Below are 20,054 nucleotides of genomic sequence, written 5' to 3'. Positions count from 1 at the left end.
GAACAGAGGTGCAGATAGTTGAGCACAGCCTCCAAGGGCTCATAAAACACTGAGGCTCATCACGATTTATGGTCAGTGTATAAAAAAAGATGGAAGCCTGAATAATGCAAAGCACCTGTAGCTCATACTGAACATACCGTACGGGCAAAAAACAGCGCGTGCCTTCAGTGTAAATGGGTTAAACCCTATTTTAAGGGGGGGATTGTGACAAAAAAGGTCAAAATAACAGACCTAACATCTACTATTTAATGCTATTTAATTCATTTGTCATTATATAGACTGCAGAGGAAGGCCTCTTTAGAAACTTCATGCCAGTTTGTGCATAAAGCAAGAAATTTAGAGTACAGTGATGTTTGTCAAAGCCTTATGGACATTCTCTAACGGCCGAAATGTACATCACACTTGGATGCACAAGGTATAAAACCACATTAAAGTTGTGTACCCTTTTACACTTAAGGGAAAACAGAGGTTTATATCTTCAATGGGAAAGGGTTCATTGCAGTAGTAAACATGACTTCCTGATAGATAGTCGCCCTTTTCTGGTGCGCCTCCCCCAAATTCAGTCTGCAACGGCACTCATCATTCATTCTGGATCGAGTTTTAAGAGGCTTAAGTGAAAGATACAACCACCTAACTGAAGACACTGGTCTTCACGCTCCTTTCTACTGTTTAAGCTGTTCATGATGTTGAAGAATGTGACACAGGAAGTGAATTCCCCAGCATATTATGCATTAATTCCTGCATTTAATTTATTACAATATTTTGAAACAACAGCCCTGCTTTGTAGCACCCCTTAACCCTTTAACACCACCCCCAATAGTTGATGAAACGCCTGTCAAAGGCATACCCAAATTAAACTACAAGCTGTTTGTGACCCCTTAGGAGTATGTGCAAAAGCTTGGTCTCATTGTGAAGGTAACACTCTGAAATTTTTATTTTAGCTGTGTGATTTACTGCAATTGCAAATGGTTAACAGTGAGAGAAGTCTAAACACAGAGAAATAAAAAGATTTTGTAGCTCGCCTAAATTTTTTTTGTAAAAAAAGGCTGCTTGACAACTGGAGCATGGTGATGTTGATTAGATGACAATATAGTGACACAGGCTGAAGTCTTACCTATTCCCAGTTAAAAGTAGATAGTAATTGGACAAGAAATGACCATTTGGGACAGGTTTTTCTGTAGGTATTCCCAGGCGCTCTCCAAAAAGTGCCATTTGGAGTCTCCAAATGGACACTTTGGCACCAAAGTGCATAACTCTGGAATGCTTCAACATACAGACATCAATGAGAGCTCTAATGAAAGGTGCCACTTAGAGGAACCTCATTCCATATTCAGATTCACTATTAGTATGATTGAAATAATGTTAGTGAAGCAAAAACACATTGAATGCTCATTATTCTACTGAAACTGAAATTGTGCATCACAAGAAAAGACTCAGAACAAGAGATATGGTCAAAAACAACACCTTTATCTAAACAAATACCCAAACTACTTACAGCAAACTGTTTACATGTTTACAATTCCACAGGTTTCACAGCCACATGTTGTTCTCAGTATGCCACTGTTACAGTCACGGGCTGCTACAAAGCACAGCTAGAAAGCTTGATGGGTGTCTTACTGTCACCAGAGATGTAGACTGGCTTGTGATGTTGTACACTGGGAGTAGGAGGCTGCTCTGGCTCTGGTGCTTGGCTCCCACTCTGTATCTGAATCAGTTTGCCTAAAATGCAAAAAATAAGGTTTTCATTCACAGAACAACTGTATCTGCATTCATTGTTCACCTCACAAATCAATAGTAAAAGTGCACACCACACAGGTAAACAAAATAGAACAGTGTTTGCCTAAAATGCAAAAAATATATATAAAACAAAATAACTATAGATGTATGTATGGTTGTATGTATATATCAGATATTCATTCACAGAACAACTGTAGCTGTATTCATTGTTCACCTCACAAATCAGTCCTCCACAACTACTTTTGGAGGAATAGTAAAAGCACACACCTCCCCCACACAGGTAAACAGAACAAAGGACCCACACAGGTAAATGAAATAGAACACAGTGTTTGCCTAAAAATGCACAAAATATATATAAAACAAAATAACTATAGATGTATGTATGGTTGTATGTATATATCAGATATTCATTCACAGAACAACTGTAGCTGTATTCATTGTTCACCTCACAAATCAGTCCTCCACAACTACTTTTGGAGGAATAGTAAAAGCGCACACCTCCCCCACACAGGTAAACAAAACAAAGGACACAACACTGTATTCACTAATTCTTTGAAACGTCTACATTCTATTTATAAAACTGCAACATGTATAAAAGTTACTTACTTGTCATGGACAATATCTTCTCCTTCAATGAACATGTCCTCCTCCACCGAGTCAACAGACGACACATAACTTTGCGCATCCGACACATCCTCGTCAGAAAAGTCGCTTTCCCGTCTCGTACACTCTTCAATAACTTCTTCAACAGTGTAATTCTTCTTTTCCATGCGTTTCGCCATCTCTCTGGTCACTGGAAATACCACTGGAATGGAGATATACGCTCACTCTCACTATTACGCATTTACGCATGGACAGCCGGCATCCATTGTTCATGTTTACGCTTAGGCCTGTAGCCCACCCTCCTTCCACAACCCCTTCATGTGGGACATCCCCGTGACGGAAATCTTATTGGCTATACGTCCATTGCATCAGATTCAGCGTCAAATATAATGGGCTGAAAATACAAGCGTAAGAGTGGGGGGAGGTGCTTCGCTCGATATAGTCGCTCATTGGATTCTTTTGGCTAGGGACAGGCCCTCGATCCTTTTGTATGGTCAAACGAGCTGTCAATCAATAGAGTAGGGAAGTGGCTTTCCAACGAGGTGTAGGTTGTCAACAAAGAGCACAAAATGGCTGCGCCCAGACGGAGATATTGCAGTGAAAACATGAACCGTCCCGTCCTCGGGCCGCGTGTACTTAAAAGGTTAAAGTAAAGCACAAGATTTTATTCCAGGCAGACCACTAAACACTCAACAGTTATAAGAGGAGAATAAAATGGCAGCATGGCATGTATCCCATGCGATGCAGAAGAAGAAGCGAGAAATCCTCTCCCATTGAAGCGTTTTTGCCATATGTTCTCATTTGCAGCAGTGTACTAACTGATAGAGAATAGTTGGTCACGTTACATAACCTCTGTGCCCCGAGGAAAGGGCAACAAAAAGAAATCCATTATAGCCATAACAAGGCAAGAGCAGGAATGTGCTTAGAGACATGTGTGTGACACCCAAGTGTGCATTTGCCCTTTGGATAAGTGCTATTGTGAATGTTCTGTGTGTCCTTTCATTTAATCTTTGCTATGTCAAATGAAGCAGCTGAACATGGAGTCAAACACAAGGCCAGTATGCAGTGTTGTAGCTGAGCAGACTGTCATTAGCTGAAAGATATGCTTGGACATGCACGCATAGAAGGAAGAATACAGAGTCAAAGTCGAAAAGAGGGAATGGATGAGAAACAGTAATAGTCCCAGATGAAGCAGTGGGCCTGTGAGGCTCATGGTAACCTTGACTGTTTGAGCACACAGCCATGCAGTAAGAAGTGAGAAGGCTTTGAAGCTGTGCTGCAGAGAGCCTAGCAGGAATTCTGACGTCCTGCTGTATATCCTCAAATCCTCCTCCTCCTCCTCCCTCCCTGTGTCTGCAACTGGTTCAATAAAAAAGTGAGGAAAAGAGAAGAAACACAGCACAGGCAGCTGAAGGCTAATAAGAGAAACCAGGAATGAGAAGATTAAAATAAAAATAGGTGGGAAAACACAAAGGGAGACAAGTAAAATCAAACCACTCTTATCCAAGTGAAGGAAAAACACAGTCTAAATCTGGCCTTTGTTGATGTTGGACCAAACCCAAACCAGAAAATCAAGGAGGTAAAGACAGTGCCAGAGGTGCCTCCAATTTTCTCTTCCTGGATAAACCTCCATCGCCCTCAAATTACTATCAATATTCAATTAGGGGGCCGGGGACGAACCTGAATCAATAACAAACCACACTGCTCTGTGGATTGAGGTCCTTAAAACTAACACTGTGAAATTCCGTTCATAAATAATCAGACGTAAATACCCTCTCAGTGAAAGCAGTGGGACCTTAAACATATGAGCGATCTCTCTCTCTTTTGGCCTTAGCGACAGTATCTGCATTCCTTTACGTTACAGCTTTAGAGCGATTAAGCCCTGTGTTGCTGTGACTGTAGGTGGAAACATGTAGCATGATCCCGGCTCTGCAGAGCACCCACATGATGAGAGTAGGCCCTGTGTTTTAATAACATGAAAAAGGGAAATGAGATTAAATTTCATATTTAGATCCAGGGCTAAATCCTAATTGCCATGTAAAACCTCCCGCTTTAAGCCGCAGAAAATCTAACATGAAATGCTCATTAGTTGCATCAGTGAGGACTGTCGTTTCACAGCACCCTCGCATAGCACAAATCTGACTTAATCATTCAGAATTATATGAAATATTTTCTTAAAGTAGCAGGTTGTCCTCTAAGTTTATGATTGAAGTCTGAGAGAACAAAAACAGGTCTCCAACACATTAAACACAGGAGACAAGTCTAATGCAAATGATGTAAAAGTAACAGAAATAGAAACATACTAAATCACCTTAAAACTACAATGTGCAGATGATTAACCAACAATTAAGTCATTTATTTTAAAGAAAGGATGTAAAAGACACTTCTGTATTCTGAGATACCCAATGATTTAGCATGCTAACCAGCTAGCTCCAGTGCATACAGCTTTGCACCACAACACGTGTCCAGAGAGCTTTTTTTCCTACAGTCTATATTTCGATCTTTTTATCAGTGCATTGGACCAAAAGGTAGTCGGAGAACGATACCGTAAACCAAATGATGACCCGTTATCACACATTATAAAAGTAGTGCTGAAAAATGAAGTCCATGCAAAGTGCAGTAGGGGTTAAACTTTTTGAATGACAGATGGATGCCAACAGGGGCTCCCTGCTTTCCCAACCTCAGCTCCACCTCTTTGCCTGTATCAGGAGTTTAGGTGGACTCTGACGGTGCCAACATGGCAACAGTCAGACTCAAAACGCCTCTTCAAAAAATGTCTGTGACAGTCCGTCCATAGTTTCACACATATTTACACCATTTAATCCCCTGACAATGCAGAGGAGTGGAGGCCTATCAACCTGATCATCATACAAGCTGGGTGATGGGATAGTTTCTGTGTTAGACAATGTAAACATGAACACCCTGAAATTACTAAATACTCATATTGTTACACAAGTACAGCCCCTAAAAACAACAGATCTGTTGTCAAGCTAATCAATAATACAACTGAAATCATTAAAAAAAACAACAGCTTGGAAAGTTGACCTCAGCCTAAAGTGTCAACTGTACACCCTGGTGTCCCCTGATGATTGAGTCACTCAATGACAGATTGAACAAGGTTGACCCAGTGACTCAGAAGCACTGACTCAGATTACACATCTGCCAGAGAATGAGGGGTGGAGTGGAGACGGGGTAGAGTTACATTTCTGATGGAGATGCTGATGGGGATGTTCGCTTCCTAACAAAAAAAAAAAACCCTCAGATGTTGCCAGAAACAGTCCCACATGAGTAGCATATCAAGGCTACTTACAGATAATGAACCCCAGCTGTGACACCAGAAATCAGAAACACAAATAAAAGTCTGTGATGCTGCTCAGATTCAAAATTATTTTTAAAAACAGCCTCGCCAAAGATACAGCTCAACTCAAACACCTGCAGGCTTTGAGTCAGGCAGATGTCCAGAGGGCCAGCATGGCCGACAGACTCCCGCAGTTTGTTTTCACAGAGTGTTTTTACTGGTTGCACGTCTCTTACATTTTTGGAAAACTGCTCTGACAAATCCATGAAACGCAGAGCTTCACACACACATTAGCTTCTCACCATGTCAGATTTTCGCAGCTTGTACGTCAACATGATAGCTCTTTTCCCAGGATACAGGAGAGTCGTGCTGAATACTGCGTTTTGTACGCCGCTCGGTGAATTCAGAATTAAGTCACGAAAATTGAAGAGAGACTGACAAAAGCTGAAATGATTTCACATTAATTATATCTTTGGTGCTGATGGGATCATTTTAGCTTCATTAATTTTCAGTATTTACACCAGCAGGAGAAGAAAACAAGAACGACACAGAGGGTGGGGGAAAGAGACGGGGGGGGGCGAGGAAGAGAAAGTGTGCAGAGATGGAAATGATGGAAAGCAGCAAAAAAAAATAAGACGGCGAAGACAAACTGGAGCTCAGGGAGGGACGAGCTGTGACAACGGCGGATCCGGTGGGATCAGAGGAAGCCCTCAAAGCAGACTCCCAGAGCCGGGATGAAGGCGAGCTCAGTGTGGTAGCAGAGAAGATGAAACACCATTTGGGGCTGGGGCCCCCCCGCTGCCGTGCCTCTGTGTTGAGGGCCTGTGAGCTCCTCTGCCTCTGAAGTGCTAAACACCATCATCACCCCCCACCCCACACACACACAAACACCACCGCTGCACCCTGCACCTCCTGCCATTTGGTGGCTCATTGCAGCTCTGCATGGAGGGACAGTTTTCTAGATTACAACCAATTAAAGCAGCAACAAATGATTCTTTTTTTTTAATGATGGATTAATTTTAATTTTTACTTGGCTATTAAGCTATTAAGAAATGGTGAAAAACACCCATCATTAAGTCACGCCGACATGTTTAATTTGGATTATTCAGTCCAACCCAGCAACCCAAAAAACAAAAAAAATACTCAAATCTATGACAAAAGACAAACAAAGAGAACAAATCGGACTATTTAAAAGCTCTACTGAGAGACCGTGCTTGTATTTCTTCATTCAAATAACATCAATATAAAGGTTTTAATATTTAAAACACACAGCATGAGCTTAATCGTCTCGGCTCTGTTCACATCAAAAGTCCAAAACCTCAGACCACAAATTACATTTTTACATTTAGCAGCCAATCCGACAGCTGCAAAGGATATTAAAAGTCTCTGCCATAAAAACAAACAAAAGTCACAACAGAATAAACCAGCTCACCAACTATCAGAGTTAAACGGATAAATAAATATATTCTATGAAAAGCTCAAATGTAGAAAACCTGCTTCATTTCTCCTTCATGATATTGCAGAGTCAATGTGTTCAGATGTGACCTTGAGCTGTGCAAACATGTGGGCACACATTCCCACTATTTCTGTGGCGTTTGGGGAACCAAGTGATAAATTAATGAAGTTATAAATACAGTCAGTGAAAATAAGGATAAGGTGCAGACATTAATGCTGTTTAAATACCCATCACATGCAGTAAATGTCACAGAAGCCCAAACTACTGACTCATTTAAGTGGATTTGGAGGCTGACTGGATCATTTGATGAGCACAGTATTCAGCTGCATGTTGACCATGAGGACAGGGTGACATGCTTTTTGCCATCAGACTGTCACTGAAGCAGACAAACCACAGTATCTGTCCCCCGCTCAGAGCAGCAGACTTGCAGCGTGTTGATGTCCTAACTTCAAAGCTCCTGTTGTTCCACTGCAACAAACACCTTTCAAGTTTCTCTCTGTCATTATAAGGAGATTATTTCTGTGTGTGTAGGCCCATTTCCAGAAAGGATCACCAACATAAAATGACATAATATCACAATTTAATTATTTCCCCCCTTTTTTTTTACCTGCATAGTGAAGACTCCCAGCTCGTGTGTGGACAGCTTTTTCATCTGCTCGGCCAAAACTTGCGCTTCTTCCAGGATGGAAAACTCCTCAGCTCGGCAATATCCACAAGACAGAGCGGTGCAGATCACAACGAAGCTCCACGAAAAAGCCAACAAGCCTCCGTGGAAGCGAAGGTGTTTATCAAGGAAAGCGACGCGCGTCCTCGGTGTAAAGAGCAGAGGTTTGTCCCCGGTCCGCCTCGCCATGATGGCTGTAGGTTCGCTGTGCTGGAAGGAACACGGAGTCTGAAGTGCTGGCGGAAAATCAAAACTTCAAGGGAAACTACTTTTTACAACTTTGCAGCGCAGAGGACGTGTGCCGTTTCTCTCCGGTGCGACTTTTCAGCAACGCAAACCATCGCAGCTCCTCGAAATCCCTCGAAAGAAGAAAGCACATCCATGCGGGAGAAGGACATGTGTGCGGGGCTTTTTTCTCGCTTTAAAACGTCGGTGCTTCCTCTCCGATCAGTCACTCCAACTCCTGGAAGTCTGGCTAAATGTGTGTGTGTGTGTGTGTGTGTGAGAGAGAGAGAGCCGGAGATCCACCACAATGGGGGTGAAAGTGGGAGGCGTGGAAACGCCGAGGAGTCCTACCGGCGCCTGGATCTCCAGATCAATGGATCAGGGTTTCACGATGCCTTCACTGCTGCTGGGAAAAACGGCAACTTCCCTTAAATACCGTTTCCCAAGGATAAATAGACAGGGACAGGGTTTGACTTAATAAGACCTGATTATTTATATACTCGTTTGTTTGTATGAATGAACCACCATAACAACAGAAATGATTATAATATTGCAAGAACTTTCATCTGTCCGAGACCCCCTGAACGTCCCACCATCCAAGATTCCAGACTAGACACGAAAAAAATTGATTTATACTCACATTTAATTATTTAACTGTAAACTTTATTTAACAGAGATAGAACAAAAGAAACACGAAAAAAAGTTGATTTAAAACTTTTAAAAATACCAAAATGGAGTGTTCTTAGATAGCAAAAGCAATCAATGCAGATATTTTTATTATTGTACTCTACAATATAATAGGAGTCATTTAAATGGTTACTGTAACAATCTATTCTTGCCAGATCAATCAATACTCAAAATTCCTCCTAGAAGGTGCACAACGTGCTGATTTTGCAGGCAGAAATGCAAGTGAAGATCAATTTGGCATCTAAAGATGTGTTACTGACTCATTTAGTTGTGTTAGGCCGAGGCAGCCATTTTTTAAAAAAATAAAAATGCCCCCAAAACATGCTGTAGGCCTGCTACTATTTGGCAAACATAGCAGAGTGTTTAGCAGCTAAACAGCTGGGTATGGTACTCAGGAGTTGGTGGAGACCAAAGGCGAGGCCAAAAACAAATGTTGATATTTCACAAAAGAACATTAATCCATATCTGTTATGCATAACTGCTAGATACAGCTGGGGCTGGAGGGTAAAGTTGCAAAGCTGGTGGGTATTTTAAGATAGAGCTTTGGGCAGGGTAACAGGACTTTTGCTGTTCAGTCCATGGATTAACTCACTTGTGGAGCCAGCCTCTGGTGGCCATTTAAGGAACTACACCTGTTAAAATATATAAAAACGTTAATATTTGTCAAAATTGGACACAGGAGCGTACATTAGGCTGAGGGAATGGTCCACAGGCAGAAAACTAATATAAAATTTAAAAAAATTGTCTCCAGAGGGCAATTACTATTACTATTACTAATTACAGTTATTAAATTAAATGATCTCTCGCTTCAGCCTGCTATCAACCAATAGCGTATGTATAACATGCCAGTTTCTTGTGTGTCATTTTACACCACTTCGTTTTTTCCACTGATTTTCCTTTTATCATGTGTTTAGTGTTATGTGTTTTAGGACAATGACTTTACCTCTGGTTTTTAATGCCTTACCTTACCTCAAATGAAAATGAAACTTACCTACAAGCAAAAGAACACAAATCTAGTAACAAGTAAAAACAAACCACTTGGCGATATTTAAAGCAACAGAATTGTTATTTATTCACCGTGGCACGATGTCACCTCGTTTGCTTTCAGGCACACATCTCCTGCAGGTATGACTGTGTGAATTTTAAAGCTTGCATGAACGTGAATGAGTGCAGTAGCTGGCCCTCCACTCCTGTTAGAATCCGGTTCTTGTTTTCACTGTCGCTTCAATTTGACTTGAGCTGGGCTGCTTTGAGAAAGAGCAGAGCCTCCATTTATTTAGGCAATTCACATTTTGATTGCTGCCTGCAGATTAAAGAAGCATGACGGACAGCTCATTCATTAAAGATTCTTGTAGTCAATGCAGATGATGTGAAGCTTTGAAGTATAACAACACTCCAACCCATCCAACAGCTGACCTCCAATAGGTCTTTGCACTTCAGCGGATATTGCATTTGATTTGCAGCTGTACTCCACTTTGAAGATTTTCTGCATTTTATTTCAGGCACATAAAGCCATAAATGCAGCTCTGCTTAGGAGAGTTTTTAAATGTTATTTTGTATATTTAAGACTTTTTGATCAAACACCCTGCCAACCATTTACTCTGACCCCATTCACGCTGGGAAAATCAATCAGGCTAGAGCGGGATTCGGGCCATATCTGGATATATCCGCATAGTTTTTTTCTGAGTCTGAACAACGTGAATCTGGATATATGTGGCTCAGGTCTGAACACAAATCCAGCTAGCAAATCCTGCTAGCGATGCGATACTTCCGGTTCACCGGGACAGTATCCGGGTCGTGTACAAAAACAGTATGTAAACAACCAGCGAACTACAACAGCTTTGCCCGAGTTTATTTTCGACAGGGCTGCAAAGGAATAAACTGCTTTTTGAACCGTTGAAAAACAAAAGGGACCAAAAAAAAACGCACAATGCATGCACACATGCGGTCCTACCGGACTCTGTATATTACGAGGCGCCACCTAGTGGCGGTTAGGAGGTAAACAAGCAGGATTAGGTCGGACTGAGCGTGAACATGCGTGTGTGATAGCCAGATTTGAGAATAGGTCTGAACGTTCAATCCTACCCTAGCTGGATTGACTTTCTCCAGTGTGGACGGGGCCAGATCTGTCTTGGTGTTTTGACAAAACTTTCAAAAAATAAATTTACGCTTTAGAACGCCATATGTCAGCTGTGTAGCGTAAAGAAACACTGTGTGTCTTTCTGGCTCTGTGGAAGAACTTTCATCTAATCCCCTGAAAAGTCATTTATAGTGCCAACTGATTATTTTCTCTGCTTCCTCCTGATGAGTCTCATGCTGGAGAGTTGGCAGACTTAAATATAGTTTATTCATTTAATGTCTCAGTCAGTCGACAGCATTTAGTCACGGTTTTGATCACAGCGAGGACACACAAGCCTGCCCACTGTGATTATTTCTCAGAGGAGGCAAAATAACTTCTGCTGAATGAAGGTATATTTTTAGTGTGTGTATTTAGAGAAGTTGTTGTTACATGAGCAATTTTTAACCACAAGTGTCTTCATTGTGTCTAAAAATAATGTCTTTTGAAGTGTTCCATCCCCACTGATTCTCCTCTGATGATTGCTCCTCTTGTTAAATGCAAGTGTTATTGATTCAGTGGATGAACACACTGCTTCACAGGCTGCAGCAGAAAAAAGAGCTCCTGGCTGCCCTGAGCTGCTGAATGGCTCGTCTGTTTGTGTCTTTGGCTGCAGACTCCATCAGATGTTTGCGTGGCCTTCGGATACTTTCGGACACTTGAAAACACAAGGATGTTTGTGGAGAGATGAAGCGTGTGCTCTGCATGTATTATCTCGAAAATCCGAGTTTTCTAGGGACTTTGTTCCACCTTGAACTTTTGGTTTTCCACATGAAAGTGTGATCTATTCATGAAAAGCTTTTAAAAGGCAACAAATAAAGTTTCTTTTGAAGGCATTAATTTCCTGAAGGGTTGGAATATTTGCATAAGAGAGAGTATATAAATATCCTTGTGCAAATATTGGAAGAATGTGTAAATTAACATAATTTGAAGCAGACTTAAATACCATAAATGTTTGAAATGTTATGGTCAGTTTCTCCTCTGCTCTCCTGTCAGCTGCAGGCAGAGCTGACCTCATCAAAGCTGTGGTGGTAGTGAGGGAAGTGTTTACGAGTTTGGAGGACTTCTGAAACATACTCACTGCTCCACACCTGTTACGCACTCTCTCTTGCTCTTTCTCTCTGAGAGTGTGTGTGTGTTCTTGTTCAGCAGGTGCATTTGGTTCAGTGACGCAGGAAGGGTCAAGGTTAGGAAAAGACGCAGTCATGTGCCCCTTTTGTCTAGACATCCTTTAAGTAAAGAGATTTTTTTGTTGGTGATGAGATGAAAAGGCAGATCTTTATTTAGTGATTTCTGATTTAAACCTGGTTTCTAAAGACATGGTCACATCCCATATCTCTTTTCCTATTCAAACACACACAGGCAAATCATAGAAGTATAAGCACTAAGTAGGTCAGATCTATAAAGAGCATTAAGTTCTCCAAATGGATTCTTTGCTACGCAGAGATTTAGCTTAAGCAGGAGAGCAGTTTTATGAGCCGTTACAGGAACTGAGACCTGAAACGGAACCTATATTTACTCTCATTGTTTAGATTTTTGTTGTTTTTTTTATCTCTTGGATCATTTTCACGCTGCAGCTCAGCCGGTGAACCCGTCAGTCTGTCCACTAATCCTGAGTGGCTGTCTTACTGGCATATCTCTGTGCGGAGAGCGATGCCGGTTTACTCAGGGACAAATATTTCATTACAGAAGAAAGCAGTTAGGGGGTCTTCATTACCAGAGACAGAGGGATTTGTTTTACCGGATTACCCCCATTTGCATTTTTTTAATTACTGCACAGACCCACAAAGCCACCTGGTTTCAGATGATAAAGGAGAGGAGAGGAGCAGGGAAACGGAGGCTCATTAGTCCAGGATTCAGGATTCGTGAGTAGATTAACAGACATTTAGGGGACGAGATGCTATGACATCCTAATCCAAGCAGACTTCAAAACACAGATTCATTTTTTGACATTAACAGGTTTAAGGTTTAAGATGCATTATTACCTGTTACCTTTGTTTGAAAGTGAGGAACAGCAGCCAGGCTCTGTAAGGTTACACAGCTCTTAAGTATAAAAATAGTGTTCCGTTGTAGGTGTCTGTGTGTGTGCACGATGCACAATTAGATTTTCTTCTGCTGTGTAAATAAAGCCAAATGGAACTGACTGAGCATGACAATCCCCTGCTGCAATAAACCCTAAACATCGGAGCTGATCATGACACACAGAGGCTTGTTAAACTTTTTCAGTGACACTTTTTCTGGGGAGAAAACAGGCTGGAGGAATGGTGACAGGTAGAAATAATCACACACAGAGAACAGGTGTAGAGGTTTTCCTAATGTTATCAGAGGAAACATGTCTGAACAGTAATTTAGATCCACAGGTCAGCACATAAAAGACAATGTCTGCCAGACCATCACCAGCTGAACCCACACTCCACCTGTCTATTCTGTTTTTTGAATTTCTTTTGACTGAACTGCTTCAAACTGAGCTTCAGGCAGGCTGTGGGTGACAACTATTGAACAGCTTTAATCTGCTGTTATTGGCTATAAAATCTATAAAAATAGGATTTATACAGATGTATATTGTCTTCATTTATATCAATGTGGTAATGTGTGAGCCTTCCAGGCACTTTGAACACAGCCGATCGCATTTTGTTCCTTCTTTCTTCAGTCTTCAAGCTAAGCTAACCATTTCCACATTAGGCTTCGTGAAGACATGATAGTGTAGTTTACCAGCTCGATATCCCCTATTAGCATTATTTCAATGTACAGTTAACTTAGCTGTGAACCTTTCATTTTCTCCATGATGGTCAAGAAAATGGCAGAAAAGTTTGTTGCAGATAAGTTTCATGGTTGTCTTTTAACCTGAACTATAATGTTTCCCTCAACCTAACTAAGCAGATCTTATGTTTAAACCAAACCAGAGTGACTGAAACCTTAAATGAAAAATGGTGCGAGCACAATCTTCAGTCTCTTTGGCAACAGTCTGATCTAAAAACACTAAGATATCCTTCATTCCTTATTTTTCCTTTTGCCCAGGACACTGTTTTTTTGTCAAAAACCCATGTAACTAACCAAAAAAAACAGGATTTTCCTCTATGACGTCTTGTTTTGCCTTGCTGCATTTCTTTTGTTGTTTACATGCGCTTACAGACCCACAACTGTCCCTTTAATTAAAAGTAGTGTTTACTTTTCATGTTAAAACAAATTAATAACATGCACCATGTTTCAAGCAGCAGCTGTAAGAATAACAGATTACCGTTTCCTTTGAGCAAAAAAACACAGTGCTCAACCTGCTGTCATTGATTTTGGTGGTATTAGGTTGCATGACGCTGGTTTTGTTACATTGCATGAGAGTTCTCACCACTGCGCTGTCTTGGATCAGCCTCAAAACCACTTGGAGGAAATGTTTTGGGTACATCTGTTCTGAACAACATGGTGAAGAAAATCATCCATCATCTAGCCAAGCCTCACTACAGAAGAGAAGGACGCAGAACGAAAACACTGTTAATTAATTTAATACTGTTAGCTATGGATCAAATACAACTGATAAACAATCAATAATTAGAAAAATATGACCAACTGAGCTTCTCATAAGCACCAATTATGGTGAGTCAGACGACTGACTCTGGAGCTAACCAGATTTTCCCTATTGATAACCATTGCGTCATTGATCGCCTCACAGACATTATTTAAGGTGTAAACAACCGCCTACTTCTCACTTGACACGAAGTCACTCATAGCTTCAGCGTGTCTGGGCTGCCATCCATCTGCAGACAGGAAATGCTCCGGGGACAATCTGGCTAGACCCAGTTCCTCTTAATACATGACAGAGCGCTGTGCTTCGGAAGGCCGTGAAAGGAGGACAGAGGCTGGAAAAACAAGGAGATGGATCATCCAAGCTGAAAGCACCACTTTGTTCTGAGGCCACAGACATTACGTTTGTGTAATCTTCATCCTTCGTAACTTAAACCTCACCTAAAATGAGAAACACGTTTTTTTTCTCCAACTTTTAAGCAGAGGTGGAGTGTACTCTTTCTTGTCAATGCACAAAAAAGAAATGGACAGAGAACCTGACATGCATGCAGCATGGAAGTGCATCTGTCAAATATAAGCTGTGTAGGCTGCAGCTTTGGAGGGATGCATTTGTACACGGTCACAGCAGGGCAATAGCATCGCCCCATTTCGAAGCCTCCTTCAAATGAAGAGTAAACTTCAGACTACACTGTCACATGTAACAACTGTTGTTGACCTTTGAGAGTCATGCCTGTGGTCTACAATGTTTAGATCTTTAGAAGGCACACAGACTCTATGGGTACTTACTAAGACTTAGGAGCACCAACGTCTACATGCGGCAGCTAGAACACTCCAGTGGTCATGGTTGGTAGTCAGTGTTAAGGCATCTTCATCGTCCATCTCCACCCTCTGACGTTGGGTCATTTAGGGTCCTACTCTCTTTCTCTGCTCCTGAAGCAGTGAGGGGTTGGTCGGCAATCAGGCAGCATGCCCTAGCCAACACAGACGTCTCTTCCAAATGATGTTTGGTGGCTGGTTAGTCTGCTTTTTAACGGACTCATTTGTGATGATGTCGCACCACCTGATGCCCAGGATCTTATGCAGGTTTACGTCAAAGGAGTGCGGCTGTTTCTCCAGGTTTGACAGCTGTATCGGAGAGCAAACAGAATGTTTTAATTGTAAAAACGTAGTTTTAGTTCACCAGCAAACATGTGCAGCAACAGCAAGTGTAAAAAAAAAAAAAATCAATGAACAATCAATGAAGGAGCAGCAACACAGAAAACTGACTGCACAAACATGAAAAAATAAAGATGGATCTCATTACAAATGGAATGTGTTTCTACTGGCTATGAAGTGATAGCATGTCATAATTACAGGGCACACATCAATACAGCAAAAAAAAAACAGCCAGATAAGAACTGAACCAATCGTTTCACCCTGGGAAGCATTAGCTGCTAACCCTATTGGGTTTTAATTAGCTGCAGGAGCAGCCATCACTAAAGCACATCAATATGACGTCTGCTGGAGCAACAGCCTCCATGAAAGACATGAGAAGGACGGAGACAGAAAAATAAATGATTAGCAAGTCTCTGCACCCACCACACATACCGCTGCCATCCATTTTTATGAATACATTTGTTACATGTTTGAAGGGTCGTCAGGCGGGTGGGGTGGGGCTTTAAAGCCTTCGCCACACAGTTACCATAGCAACCCAAGTATTTGAAGTTTTTTGCCCCCCCCTTTTTTTTTTTTTACAGCTGGATATAACAACCAGATCTGCTGTGCTCTCCCTCCCTCCCTCCCTCCCACCATCACCCTCTCACTCCTTTTGCTGCATCAAAAATGTTTCTCTTTGAAGCCTTTAAGCCGATTCCAAGTCAAACCCAATGCTATTTCTGGCTCTATTCACGACTGAGGCTTTGTGCAGTGTTGTGTTTGACATGTGGGGGGGGGGGGGGATGAGTCAGTGTAAGAAAGATGTGTAAGGAAAACCCAAAAGAGAGATAGGCAGGTAGTGCTGCACAATAAACACAAACTAACAGTCAGATTACAAAGCTGCCTGCTGGTCGTGGTCCAATAATGAGACGTGTGTTAGTGTGTGCATGCAAGTACAGATGCAGGCCTTAAAACAAACAAACAAACAAACAAACAAACAAACAAAAAGACAAAGAGAGGGAGGGGATGACAGGAATAGAGGAAGAGGAGAGAGGGGGGTAAGAGGAGAGAGGGGGGTAAGAGGAGGAGACAACCAGGAAGAGGAAGGAGCAAGCAAATAAAAACATGACATCTTGTGTCATTGTGTTTTCACATTTGTGTACAGATGAAATATTAATCACAACATCCACACACAGATCCATAGTGGTGTCAACTAGAGGATTATCCTAAAAGCAGTTTGGTGTGACTTAGGCTACGTTCAGACTGCAGGCTGAAGTGACCCAAATCCGATTTTTTTGCACAAATGTGACCTGTATCTGATGTTTTAATGACCGTCTGAACAGCTCAATTCCGATTTTTTTTTAATATACGACCCAAGCCACTTTCATATGTGGTCCTAAATCAGATATGTATCTGATTTTTTGCAATGTGACCTCAGTCTGAACGGCTATGCGGCATATATCTGACTTTTGCGTCAGCGACAGACGTCACAATTCTGCGACAAAGGAGCGGGCAGACAAGCGGTGTTGTTAGCAACAAGTGCCTTTTGCCAAGAAGTAGAGCCCAACTAGTGTCCTCTTCTGCGCATGTGGGTCACTTCAGGGCCGCAGTCCATTTACACAGGAGAGTGGTAGCAGTCGAATATTATTTTGTAAACACTAAAAAAAAAATCGGATTTCACCAAAAAATCCGAATTGAGCATTAAGACCTGCAGTCTGAACGTAGCCTAAGACACCACTCAGTCCAGCTAACCTAGCTTAGCATCACCTGGCTCTTTCATAATGCCATTGAATCTCGCAATCAACCCGCAAACCTATCGTATTTTATCATTTACAAAATTAATTGACGACAACTTTTCCAATATTATGTTCAGTCTAGAAACAGCTAGTCTGGCTTTGAAATTGGAAAAAATATGGCAGATCAACACAGGAACTACAACAGGTATTTGTTTTGTCTTTTGTTTGTACTTTTGCAGAGCTAGCTTTAGCTTTTATGCTATCAGATAGGCCTCTGCTGACAGCTTCATATTTAGTGAATTAAAATCTAATCATTTGCAAATAAGCACATTTCTCTGCATTATAAATTCTAAGCTAACTTGCCGGCTGTGAAGCTTTTTCCCCATTTACAGTACAGACATGAAAGAGGCAGTGATTTCCAAAAATGTTGAACCATTTCTTTCATGTAACACAGAACAGGACAGACATCCATTCACGCCTTTATCACCAGGAAAAGGGGGGAGTGATCATAATCTGATCACAGCGGTGATTCTGCACAGTGCGGCTGAAAGAGACCTTGAGCCTTAACGTGCACAACATACTCTCTCTGCTTTTAATCCAAATCAGGACTTTTCCACAAAGGCGGTTTTGTTGAGACGGCAGAATTGCGTTGGTCACAGTGTAAGAGGGGAGATAAAAGATGAAATATTTCTCAGAACACAGAGCTGTACGGACATCTCACCGCCGGCTACACAAAAGCAAACCATTTCTTCCATTCATTTTCTGACTGGAGTGACTTTTGTTACCAGTGAATTACTGCAGGATTCCACACAAATGAAGCTAGGGTATATATATACATATATATATATATACACGGCTTGGATTCATCATCAGATTGTCTTCTCCTCTCACTTTGTGTTTAAGAGAAATGACTCCAAGACTGTTTAAGGCTGGATGGTTCCTTTGATGTCACCAGTGCATTCCCCCACCATGACAAGATGTCATTAAACAGTAAAATCTCCTGCAGAGGCCGAGCTGCCCTCTCTACAATTAGCCTTTTCTTTAAACATCATTGTCCACATGCCACGCGCCGCCTCCCTGGGTGGTCTCTATGACACACAAGTCAGTCGTTGTACAGTATATGTGGTTTATGAAGCTTTTAGGCTACAAATATTACAAAGTTGTTTTCTTAATCATCCCTTCTGGACTGTTTAAATCTGCGCCATAACTGCACTGTTTTGCACTCTCACTGCAACCTATGTGCCCTGTATTATATTACATTTTGTGCCTTGTGTGTGCGTCATTGTAGGTACATACATTTTTTTCCAGGTATGGATACACCTGAGAACAGCCCCCCCAAAATGGAAAATATCTCCAAATATGGATAAATTACACCTCGTGAAATAAATATGTAGCTTACATTTTGCAGGTAATTTAATTGAGTCATATATGTAGTGACCCAGAATCTCCAGAAAACCAGGGCAGACCAGATACAGAGGGCTAGGCCGACCCCCGCCCCCCTGCCGCCTCGGGTCAGGAGGGGCCCCCAGTGTGCAGGGGGATCTCAGACTTTAGGGGCTGAGTGGAACCAGACTCGGTGGGGGAGTGAATAAAGAGTGGCAGGCCTTACCCTCCGAGCCTCACCACTGACGCACGCAGATGGAAAGCATTAGACCTCCGTTCCAGCACAAAGATGGATGGATTATTAGATAGAGAGTCTGAGAGGGGAAGGAGTGCAGCTTGAGCAGTGAAGTGTTTACATTCGCAAACTGCAAGTCAGCGCTTTGGCCTTTGTGCAGTCACACTTTAATCCTGAAGGGCATATCACCCAAAGACGTGGAGAACCAAGGTGAAGAACATGGCAGAGACGGTGACTCTGATTCCAGGAGACAATCTGACATTTTTAAGGCAGATCCTGGGAGATTTCTGCAACGATTTGTAACCACAAAAGAAACTTTAGAGCAGAGAGGAAAGAACTGAAACAATGGAAACCTGGGCAGGGTTACTGATACATTAAATACCATCAGTGATTCACAAGAAACAAGAAAAGGTAAAACAAACACCTGGTATGAGCAGCAGGTACTGCATGTGCACAGTGTGCGGCCATGTTTAATTTTTAAAACTCTAATGCAGCACAACTACGTCTTTGTGTACAGGCGCCGTTTATAGGTGAAGTTCTGTCTCCAGGCTATTTATGACCTTAATCCCAGATCTATGTATACACTACCTCTCTGTACACAAACACAAACAATCATTCATTTTCACTATCAAACACCCTCAGATATCCATCTCCGAGAGCAGCATTTAACACACGCCCACTTCAACCATCCATGTGGCCTCTCCAGTCATTTAAATCTCATGAGTTAGGCAGAAAAGGTCGCTCTGCACTTAGGTTAAGTTAAAGATGTTCTACAGACACCACGGTACCTGTATGAAATGTGTTGCTCTGTTTGACTTACATAACCAATTACAAACTAAGGATAAACCTTGTAGTGCACTCACCATAAAGAACTTCTGTGTTGCCGTCTTTGTTCTTCCTTCATCTGGGGGCGGCCTGAAGGAAAGACGCATTTAGCATTCGCCTGGTTGCCTGTAAGTCAAACTTCTGTAATCCCTCGCTGCCTCTGTGGTCTGACTTCCTGGTTCAGGAGCCAATATGCAGGACAGGTAAGGTGATGAGGAAATGAAGCACACCTGAGCAGCTCGGGGCTCTGTGTGTAGCTCATCATTTACTCCACAGGACTTCATATGTAGACACAGGTTATGTGCCAGGAGTCATTCAGACATCATTAGCAGCATTAGCTTGAAGTAATGGTTTACTGTGTGACTTTATCAGTCTCTCACATTATTGGGGAGGGATTTTGGCGCACACTTCTTCACAACATCACTTCAGTTGATTGAGG

At 41.9% G+C, this 20,054-nt stretch overlaps 1 protein-coding gene across 1 annotated transcript in view; it reads right to left on the bottom strand.

Annotated features, from left to right (window-relative positions):
- Positions 1–8,254, bottom strand: part of cachd1 (cache domain containing 1) — a 74,348-nt gene extending 66,094 nt beyond the window's left edge. The window contains exon 1 of the mRNA XM_028404493.1: positions 7,702–8,254. Within this exon, the coding sequence (XP_028260294.1) occupies positions 7,702–7,947 (246 nt within the window). The 5' untranslated portion in view covers positions 7,948–8,254. The remainder of the gene's footprint in view (positions 1–7,701) is intronic.
- Positions 8,255–20,054: the final 11,800 nt, after the last annotated feature.

This window comes from Parambassis ranga, chromosome 4 (genome assembly GCF_900634625.1).
Source record: "Parambassis ranga chromosome 4, fParRan2.1, whole genome shotgun sequence".
In the NCBI taxonomy this organism is placed as follows: Eukaryota; Metazoa; Chordata; class Actinopteri; family Ambassidae; genus Parambassis; species Parambassis ranga.
Note: the sequence above shows the minus strand (reverse complement) of the source record. Positions and strands in the feature narration are given on the sequence as shown.